The sequence below is a fragment of the Camellia sinensis genome, unplaced genomic scaffold (genome assembly GCF_055761805.1).
Source record: "Camellia sinensis isolate YWXY unplaced genomic scaffold, ASM5576180v1 Unanchor2, whole genome shotgun sequence".
NCBI classification, from domain to species: domain Eukaryota; kingdom Viridiplantae; phylum Streptophyta; class Magnoliopsida; order Ericales; family Theaceae; genus Camellia; species Camellia sinensis.
In genome coordinates, this window is record NW_028129079.1 from 20328612 (window position 1) to 20340232 (window position 11621).

The following is an 11621-nucleotide window of genomic DNA, read 5'->3' on the forward strand; positions in this document are numbered from 1 at the left end:
ATCCCTTCTCTACTCTACCGCCGGTCTCTTCTTCTTGCCTCCGTCCTGGGCGGCCCTTGCCGGTGTTGCCTCCGTGTTTCCCACTCCACTGGGCATGATCACTACTCCCTGCTCCTCCACTGCAGAATATGGCGGACCTCCAAAACGGAATATTACGGTGGCCTTCCGCTTCAGCTCCTTGTTTTCTGCCTTTAGCACACTTATCTCTGCTCGCGCATCCTTATACATGCGTTGGAGCAGAGCCAGCTGGGAGTTTAACTGCTGCACCTCATTTGCCCTACTCTGCAGCCGGTTCGACAAGTTTGTAACCGCAGTCATGGTTTCTACACATGACTTCAATGTATACTGATTGGCTTCCACATCCGACTGCACTGCCATTCTTTGCTCCACAGACCGCATCGGAAAGTTCAACGGAGCAAACTCCAGGGCGCTTGGTTGAGGTTCCAGTGCCACCGCACCAGTTCTCTCTCTTGTTGACTTGTTGAGGTCGGGAAAGAGGGTGAGCAGTCCACGGGCAGACGAGGACGAGGCCATTTTCTGGGAAACAGCGTGTTACAGACTATCTCTCTCAGCAAAACGCATTATCTCTCTCAGCAAAACGAAGAGTTTTTTTCAGAAGTTTTTTCCCAGGTTTTTTTGTCTTCGCTTCTGCCTCAAGCACAGCCTCCGCATTGGTTTATATCGACACTGACGATGCGGCCGACACGCCACTCTGTCGTTCACGTGCCTCGCCGCGTCTCCGGCTCACCTTTTGATGGCTCGACGCTTTCTGTCGGGCATGCCTTTTGATGAAGTGGGCGCGCTTTTTGAGGGCGCGATTTTTGAGGGCTCACTATATATATCCATATATATATATATATTTGGGCAGCCTATATACACCATCATACAGTGTATTTTTTAAGGGTCCGACAAGACTCTGTAAACTGTCCCGACATTGATTCCGGTTAGCTCCTTCAGGGGTCCGACAAGACTCTATAAACTGTCCCGACATTGATTCCGGTTAGCTCCTTCAAGGGTCCGACAAGACTCTGTAAACGGTCCCGACATTGATTCCGGTTAGTTTCTACAAGGGTCCAGCAAGACCCCGTAAACTGTCTTCTACATCGGTCCGACATGACCCCATAAACTGTCTTCTACATCGGTCTGACACGACCACACAGTGTCTGCTACAACGGTCCGACATGACCCCATAAACTGTCTTCTACATCGGTCTGACACCGCCATCCAGTGTCCTCTACACCGTTATGACACCACCATACAGTGTCCTCTACATGGTTATGACACCCCCATACAGTGTCCTCTACAACGTTATGACACCACCATCCAGTGTCTTCACCAATGGTCTGACACGACCATACAGTGTCTCTTATCCTCTTTTATTTTTATGTATTTTCTTGTTTTGTTCCTCTCTCCAAACTCAAGTTGATTAGTTTCTATCCTCCTTGAGTTTGCGGGGGGCTGTTAAAATTTATCAATAAACCTACCACCACTACCACCTCACCTACTCCACTAAACATAACCCACTACACCACTACCACCTCACCTACTCCACTAAACCTAACCCACTACACCTACATCTATATAAGGAACCATTTGTAATAGACCACCACTACCACCTCACCTACTCCACTAAACCTAACCCACTACACCTACATCTATATAAGGAACCATTTGTAATAGACAGAAGATATCAATTCATCAATCAATAATACATACAATTTATTCTCTCTCTATTTCTCTTTATACATTAAATTTTACACTTGGGCTCGCCTTTTGATGGCACGCCTTTTGATGGATTGGGCACGCCTTTTGATGACACGCCTTTTGAAAGATTGGGCACACCTTTTGAGGGTGCGACTTTTTAGGAGTCCGACACGACTCTGTAAACTGTCCCGACATTGATTCCGGTTAGCTCCTTCAAGGGTCCGACAAGACTCTGTAAACTGTCCCGACATTGATTCCGGTTAGTTTCTACAAGGGTCCAGCAAGACTCCGTAAACTGTCACAACAACTGTCACAACATTGTCTGCTACAACGGTCCGACATGACCCCATAAACTGTTTTCTACATCGGTCCAACACGAGCCAGTGTCTTCTACATCGGTCTGCCATAACCATACAGTCTTCTACAACGGTCTGACACGACCATACAGTGTCTCCTATCCATTTTTTATTTTTCAGATTATTTTCTTGTTTTGTTACTCTCTCCAAACTCAAGTTGGTTAGTTCCTATCCCCCTTGAGTTTGCGGGGGGCTGTTAAAATCTACCATCACCTACTCCACCTACTACACCTACCACCACCTACTACCACCTACTACACACCTACCACTACCACCTACTACCACCTACTCCACTACATCTCCTATATAAGGAGCCCCTCACCATTTGTAAAAAAATATCAATCAATCAATAATACAATTCTCTATTTCTCTTTATACATTAAATTTTAAATTTTCTACACTGATATTTTCTGAAATTTCACAAAACTTTCATGTTTTTGCCTACTTTGCTATAATGTTTCATTGTTTTGCCTAACAAATGACATTATAATCAATACATCATCAATTTTCCTATTCTTTTGAGATTATATTGTGCAATCCAGAAGATCAGTCTGTTGTATATGGTTAGGACCTTGCACACACCATATGGACAACCAATTATATAATGTGTATCTTCAATAGACTAACCGAATGGAAAAGATCACACTGCATTTAGACTGAATATTATCACAAAGAATTACTACTAGATTTACTTGTTACAGATAATACTACTTGTTATGTGTTTTTTAGTGAGGGGAAAACAACTACTCTGGAAACAAACAAGGGGAAAGAGGCCTTTATTAATAAGAACATACTTTCAAGATCTTGAATAAGAGACCTCAATTGTCTGCACTCCTGGTCTTGGCGATTCCTTTTTTCTGAAATAGTAACAGGGTCTTAGTTGTAGAATGCCAGATAAGTAATGGATTTCTCTTCGCTAATAAAAGGAATCAAAATTTGAAATCTAAAATCAAAGAAAAGATTGAATGGGTCAGTATCAGCTACTTCTACCATTATTCAAAATAAAAAGTGGCAAAAAAAGGCAAAGAGAAAAAAATAAAAATGAGCTCGAGTAAAAAAAGCTATGCAGTTGGCCTATTGAGTAACAACAGCATAAGGGATATTTTAATACATCGTAATAACAAGATTACCAGATCTAACCACTGGCAATGCCTTAACTAAGAATAGCTAGCAATGCCATTACAAAAGAATAACTATTTTAAATAACTATTTTACCAACTGTCCAGCAAGAACAACTCTGTGTGGTCTTTTAAAGAAGCGGAGATTCGCTTCATGTCCCAAACTCCAGATGTTTCTGTTATATGTTGAATTTTCTTAATGAATTTATCATATGGAAGATTAGCAATTATCAATCTTCCTAAATTCATTACTTTCCATATTGAAAAGCATAAAATACTCTCAAACATAGTGACAAGAATATCTCATTCAAATCCAAGAATACAACAAAATCTCCAGTTCGTCAATAAAAAAATACTTCATTTTTTTTCGTTTTTAGTTTCTTTTATATATATTTGTAGTTTGCTATGAGAACATGGAAAAAAAACCAAAGTCAAACACCCTCAGTTTTCCCTACAATTTTCTAGCAAAAACTGTTGAATTGAAGCTCTCTCACTCTCTCACCGTTCAAGCTATATATAGATCTTATGTACAAAAGTGTAATTTCATATACACTTGTGGCCCAAAAACTGGTCCTTGAACCACCCACGTAAAGAAGCATGAAAGAGACCCAATAAACAATAATTAAGGGCTTGTTTGGTATCATTTTCATTTTCTGTTTCTGTTTTCATTTTACATAAAATAAATAAAACTTGTTTGGTGAACTATTTGAAACCAACCCAGTTGTAGGAAACCCCAAAAGTTGTTTTTGAATTCTCAAAAACTGTTTTCATACCAAAAATGAAAACAATGGATGTTTTCAAACCTTTCATTGTTTTGGTTTCCAAAAACACAAAAAACAAAAGTGATACCAAAAGGTCCTATGTTGCTCGACTATAATTTCATTCCCTTTCACATTATTAGTGCCTTGTATAGATATCTCTAATAATATAAAGAACTTTGTAATCAACCAGTATTGATGCCCAAGCATAACCTAAGGAGTCTCAATCTACAAGGCAAGGTGTTGGCTAAGTGATGCTCATTACATACCCATTTAGATGTACCATTGAGCAAATAAAAAAAAAAGAAACAACAAAGTGCCAACAATCATTAGCATCTTTGTACACATGTTTAATCCAACTAAAATACAAACAACAAACATGCTTACTTAGAACAAGATTCATATTGCCTTTACTCAAACTCCTTCCTTTGAATGGAAGTAACAGATAAAATCAGAGAGAGAGAGAGAGAGAGAGACTAGTATAGCATTTCAAAATACAGTACACCTTCTAAGGCCACAATTTGCCCTTGTTGCATGCTTATCTGATCAATTAGTAACCGCATTTGACTCGTACAATGGCTTTCTGATTCCATCTGTGATGATCAAATTAACATCATATATAAGAAAGTGGACAACTAGCACGTCTGGAAATGATCAAAATTTTGCCAGATTAACAGATCCAAAGACACCCAGAGACTATTAACTAAAAGGAATATAAAGAAATTACTAAGCATTTTAACAAATGAATTATAATTTTTCTCATAAAAAACTACACACATGGATTTATGATAGTTTGCTTCGAATACATGCACAAGAATTCAAGTGCACTAATCTGGATCAAATTTAAAAAGGGTTGGCTGAAGGGGATGAACACTAGTGAATCAGCTAATTACCACATTGACAATAGTATCACACCAACCACATTGACAATAGTATCACACCACCCACATTGACAATAACATTGCACCACCTGTGCCCTTTTTGAAGCTTATACTGCACTTCCAGCTTCATTCTAATCAAATAGGATTATTTAGTTGGTGTATAATCCAAAGAATTTATATCCGTATGTTTTACTACATAAAGCACTATTCTGTTATGTGATGCCAAGCATCCATGACGAAGTAATCTTGTATGCAAACAACACCATAACCAAGATAATGTAACCAGAAAATGGATTACACAATCAATATCAAATCCAGGTTACGCAACCTGAAAGGTAGTTGATTGCACAAAGAGCTCAAGAGAAACTACCACATAGAAGATCTATCCCCTAGATGTGCTATCAAAATACATCTCATGAAAGCATATGACTCAATAGATTGGGAACTTCTCTTTTATATTATGGAATGATATAGTTCCCACACAATTGATAGAATGAGTAAGAGAATGCATTACAACTCCTAAATATTTAGTGGCCTATGTTACATGGACTCAGGTACATGTCTCGAGTGCAGGGTCTGTGTCTAATCTAAGCATCCAAATGAACTAATTCCCATGTCCAAGGCACAGGAGCATGACAAAATATTTGTAAGAAGCATACCACATATCATAACAATCTATGTTTCATATAACATTCAACAAAGATGATTTTATTATCAAAGAGGTTTGCTGATAAATAAATAAAAACAACAGCCTGAGTGCTAATCAAAACATAGTATGGTCAACCATGAATATGATCCTAGAGATTAGACAATAGCAACATAACATAAAATCGCAGACTACATACACACACATATATCACTCATATTCTTAAAAAAGGTTAATAATTGATACACAAATGCCAGTCTTGAAGTGAAATTGGCTGTACATACCGCAGCAGCAAGCCGATCAGCATATTCTGACTGTGTAGCAAAAAGGCGCATCTGGAAGAAGAAAGAAAGAAAAAAAGAGAGGGAAAAAAACACTTGCAATAATTAGTAATAACAGAAATATATATATATATATATAACTCCAATAATAGGCGAATATAAGTCTTGAAAAAAGCAAATTTGATTAGCTTATATCAAATAAGAATGCAAAGTGAAACAACATCAGAAGCAGGTGAAATGCGCAAATAGGAAGCAAATACCAAAACAGTCATGCTATATCACATCTGCAAAATTGTATACAACAATGAACATAAAACAGATACTTGTTCACAATATTGACAATTGATAATGAATGGCAGGGACAATGAAATGAATTTGTTTAAGAAAAATGTGAAAGCTACAAGTCTGAAAAGGCTTGACAAAAAAATGGTTCTATTTTTTGACCAAATATGCTTTGCTTTTTTAAGATTTTATCATCTGGGAGAAAATCAAACCTTCTAGAATTGTGGCAGTTTTGGAAGAAATCTATGAGAACATAATAAGATCTTCACCCAAATATGTGTGTGTGTGTGTGTGTGTGTGTGTGTGTGAAGAAAACTAAGCAAAAAAAACAAATTGAATAACAAAATTCACCCTCCCATGAAGTCAAATACCCCAAAAAATTCCATAAAAATTTGCAACAATCATGAAAAAATTAATTCTTTGAAACAGATTAGTATGCGACCAAAATACAAGCAATTCCAATTCCATGCTGCCAATCGTTATCGCACCCTAAGATAGTATTTAGTTCATTAGAACGGAAGTGGAATGTCCATTCTCACATTTGTTCACTGAAAAAAATTATAAAAGATGCATTGCAAATGGAATCATTATTCACCATTGTAAATAAATGATCATTTCATGAGGAGGCCATTCTACCTTCATTTCTGTGAATCAAACACTACCAAAGGTCTTGCACTGTTATGTATGGCACAACACCACCAAATGAAAGAAAACAAACATTCCACTAATAGCCACTCTTTCTGCCGGGCTAGTGCAGACTCAAGGCAAGAAGTAGCAACTCCTTGGCGGCGAGTCTCTCCATTTAATCTGGGAGATGGTTTGTCTCTCAAATTTCAACCGGAGACCTCTGAACTCTCTATCAGCAAGTGATTTCATTGGGCAATGGCATAAGATGGATCTTTCAATAACTTCCGGCAACAAGAGGGAAGGAAACAATTCTCATGATACAGATTCTGATATTGTTACAGATGATTTGAGTGATTGTGTGGGCTTCTATTCATGCGGTAACTTTGGTTGACCTCAATTGGGGGCTTCAAAGAGGGATGAAGTGGAGACCTTTGTGAATGTCAAGAATACACCATGGCGGGGAGGTGGTCCCCAGTACCTCTGTTATCAGAATCTTACGATTCACGATTCGATTCGCAATTTTTGCAATATCGATACGAATCTATTGGTGGATCTATTTTGGAAGTGAATCTCTAGTGAATCGCACGATTCACAATCGATTCACGATTCGATTCACTTTTCACGATTCATGCAACTTTTGAAATTATTGTGTCCGACATATTTTCGACTCTTTTTTTCTCCATCTTTTTAGTGAAAATGGCATAATACAACTTTTAATAGCGTTTAATACCAAAATAACCAACATATATACATGATTTATTGTTATTTTAGCGATCATGAAGTTTTCAATAGGATCCAATCAGATTCAGTCAGACCCGACATATTTTTAACCTTTCTTCTCATTTTTTTTCTTTTAAAAAATCATAATATATCTTATAAAGATGTTTAAGATTAAAGTTACACTATAAATTATTTATTACTATTTTATTAAATTGAATATTACATGTGTGAGGTTAGTTATATTTTTTTAAATGTTTTAGACTTTAAAATAAAAGATTCTAAATAATTCCTTCTTATTATTTGCTCATTGTTACTTAGAAAAGTATATATACTTATTGTCCAAATATCAACATTGCTGTTAATTATTGTTACTTTGAAAATTGATAATTTGTCTATTTGGTTACTATCTTTATTAAGAATGGCTGATAAGAAATATCTAAAAAAAAAAAAGACAAGATGATGATATTACATCTTTATTAAGAATGGTTGATAAGAAATATCTAAAAAAGAAAAAATGTAATATGGTGATCTTACATAGGAACCTTTGTTAACTTCTTACCTATTAAACTACGTGATTATTATTTAAAATAACATTTTCATTGATTTAAGTCTAAATATTTTATATTCATAAGATATATTTAACATCTAAATGTGTAGATATATATTTTTAAGTAATTTAGAAAAAGTGACTGAATCTTTACGATTCACGATTTGATTCGATTCGCGATTCGGTACAAGGCCATTTCGATTCACGATATGAATCCCGATTTGACAACTATGCCCAGTACAACAAAAAGTCATCTCACGTCTTCGTCCCATTTGTCAGTGAGACCCATTAGCTTGAGTGGTTTAGACAAAATAGATTTGGATGTGGCTAGAAGCTAAGAAGCATGGACACGTGACACGACACGGATATGATACGGACACGCATGAAATATGCAATTTTATATACTTATTATATGTTATATATATGAATATATCATTCAAAGATAATAAAAAATATAATATGATACTAATTCTTATAAATTTATATGCTTTTTGTTTTATTATTGTACCTTAAGTTGTTTTGTTTAAACTTATAATTAGTTTCACATGTGTCCAATCGATAGACATGTGTGTTTATGCGATTGACATGTGTGTCTTCTAAGTGTCCAAAGAGTGTTCGGGTCTTTAAAAAAATTTTAAAAATAAGACACGTTTTGAAGAGTGTCGGACACGTGTCCTAAGAGTGTTCAAAGAGTGTCGGTGTCCGACACGGATACGTCACCTTCTTAGAAGTGTCCGTACTTCTTAGGTTGGAAGTCATGGCAGCAAAGGAGTAGGGGGGGACTAAGTGTCCTTTTGGGTACCAATTTAACCCCTCAAAATTTATAAATAAATAAAAATAAAATATAAAACAAAGTGTTTTTAGTGATGACTCTTTGGGTGATGCGCATGAAGAGAAGGTTGGGGCTATGCACATGTAATCTAAGGTGACCAAATCTGGGGATCTGACACAAACTTGGTCTACAAATAATTGAACCAAGTGAGCATCTCCCTACCAAAAATCAAATTTTTTTTCAGAATGAACTTTTTAAAAGTAATTCAAAGATCCCAAAATTAGCTAAAAAGCTTAAGAAATTCAAGATGAAGTATGAGAATAATAAGTAGAACATTCCCATAGAAATATCTAGAAGTGGATTTATGTTAAGCAATGGGCTGAAAATTATGGGTGGATAGTCATGATGAAGTTGTCACCCTTGACAGTGACACTAGTTTTCTTCATTTTCAAGATTAAAAGTGAAGTTATGAATATCTTGAGCATGGACCTTTTTTATTTTGGAAGTAAACTAGTTGTTCTGAAAATATGAAATCCTGATATTTATTTGTCTAAGAGTGAATTTCCCAGTGTCCAATCTGAGTGAAGTTTTATAATATTCCTCTTGAGTTATGGACAAATGATGGCTTAAGCTATGTAGCTAGCGTAATTGGTACACTTTTCGTACCTTGATGATTACACCCAATCTCTTAGTTGACTTACTTTTGCAAGGGTGTGTATTAAAATTCAAGCAAACACTGCGATCCCAAAATCTTTCAGACTTAATTTAGGGTATAGGGAACATTATGAAATTTGAGTTCAAGTTCCATGGAAGCCCTAAAAATGTGATGAATGTAAGGCCTTTGGTCATTCTACCTAGGCATGCGCATATATTGTAAAGCCGGTGGTTCCAATTGTATCGAAGTTTAAACAAGAATGGAGTATGAAATGAGGGGTCAGTTGAGCCCAAAAATAGAGATTGGAAAGAAGGGAAGAAGAGGAAAGGCAATTGTGTTGTGATTGCTAGATCAAACGAAGGGAAAAGTTTCCCCATGCTTTCCTCATGTATTCCTAATGACGAAATGAATCAAGTGACGAATTAAATAACAAGAGAGAAGCAAGTTCTTCTACCAAAGAATATGGTTCAAGGGGCTTTGCTGAAATGGAAGGTAGTGGTGCTCTTGTGATAATCTCCTCTAAGGGACTAAGGGAGGAAAATGATCCACCTAATGCAGTGATGGAAAACTTGGAGAACACACATCCTTCCAGGAATAAAAACCAAAATAAACTTGAGAGAAAAAAAAAAAAATTGCAACCTTGAGCTTGCTAGAAGAAGGTGATGGGGGGCTAATCTAATTTTTTTGGTTTTGTGTTTGTTGTTATGTTGCTAGAGAGTGTTTAATTCAGTTGGCCTAGACTCTTTGGATTGTGAGTGGTTATTGTCTAAGCTAGGTTTGTTTTGTGTTGCCTTTTTGTAAAGTTGTGAGCCTTTGGACATGAGTATTGAACTTTGTTGTATATCTTCTGTAGTCTTGTTTTTTTGTTTTTTTTTTATATATATATATATATATATATTGTAATAAGACGCTTACTTTAAAAATAAAAATAAAAATAAAAATCAAAGATCACCCAAGTAGGGAGCCAAAATATAAGACACGGCTTGAGAACTTAGAATAGCAAATTACAGTGCATAGAACATGCTATGCAACGATTCTTCCATCTATGATCCATACGAGGACAGACTAACTACAACGATATGAAGAGCGGCTAGCGAACAACAAACAAACGCCATTCCATAGCATAGAATTTTCAATAATTGCATACAAGTAGCATATATAAACTAGTTTATACAAACGTATACGCATATATATTACGCCGATTAGGGCTTCGAACCATCTAAAAGGAGAATAATCAAAGCAATGACAAAGAGACAACTGGAAGAAAAAGAGAGAAAAGTGCGTAACCTGGATGTAGATGAATGCAACCGCCGCAACGAGGAGAAGGTATCGGTAATCGCAAGAACATCTCACCATCGTTTTTAGAGAGTCAATCAAAAAAAAGGTTCAGAAAAAAGAAGCTTCGATCTCGCAAATAACGGAATCTGATTTGGTTTTTTTTTGGTTTATGTTGCGGGGGAAGCTCTGGAATTCAATCGGATCGCGGTCCACGACTCAACACAATCACAATCGGATTTCTAAAGCCACCTCCGTCTGTGCGTGCGAACCAAGACGGACGACAGTCGTGCGTGTTCGTTGGGTCGTATCGTATTCCTGGTCATTCAAAGATGCTACGGACACCAACCGATAGACCGAACAAATTACCGAAATCAAACTTGGTGCACCGCCTAAGCACGCAGGCCCACCTATGAGAGCAATGTTATAAAATTAAAAGAAAAATAATTGGTAATTCAAATTTGTGTGGCGTGAATTGTTCGAATGTATCAAAATAATATCAATTTATTTTTAAAATGACATTATTTTGAGATATTCAAGTCATGAAAATTTAGACTACCAAATATTATTGAAAATAAAAATTGCGTAAAATACACTTTACCTCTTCAAATTAAAAATTGATATAATGTATTCTTTCATCTTCTAAATTTTTTAATTTAACTCTTACATTTCTATTATGTTAATAGAACAAATAGAAAATGTGCATATAATGTGCACATGTCATATTTAAACAAAAATATCATTTAACGATATGTCATAAATGTGACATGTGCACGGAAACATAAATATTATATTGAAAACTTTCAAAAAATAAAATGAGTATGCTGTATCAATTTTGAATTTAATAGGATAAAGTTAAAAACGATAATAGTTGAGGTGTATAGGTGAAATTTGCCCCAAAAAAATCTATCAAATACTTACATGTAAAATCCACACATATATATGAACCCACACATGTGGAATTCATAGTGACGTGACTGTTTGGTAAAAAAAATTGAA

General features: G+C 36.0%; 1 protein-coding gene across 2 annotated transcripts in view; it reads right to left on the bottom strand.

The window, feature by feature from the left end:
• LOC145815453 (alpha-1,3-mannosyl-glycoprotein 2-beta-N-acetylglucosaminyltransferase-like) overlaps positions 1-11050 on the bottom strand; it is a 33349-nt gene extending 22299 nt beyond the window's left edge. Inside the window, exons 1-4 of one of the 2 annotated variants that reach the window (XM_082912177.1) lie at positions 10635-11050; positions 5748-5798; positions 4442-4529; positions 2855-2917 (exon numbers count right to left, since the gene is read on the bottom strand). In XM_082912177.1, the coding sequence (XP_082768303.1) occupies positions 2855-2917; positions 4442-4529; positions 5748-5798; positions 10635-10703 (271 nt within the window). In that variant the 5' untranslated portion in view covers positions 10704-11050. The remainder of the gene's footprint in view (positions 1-2854; positions 2918-4441; positions 4530-5747; positions 5799-10634) is intronic. The other variant, XM_082912176.1, reaches the window with a different exon arrangement.
• Between the last annotated feature and the right edge of the window lie 571 nt (positions 11051-11621).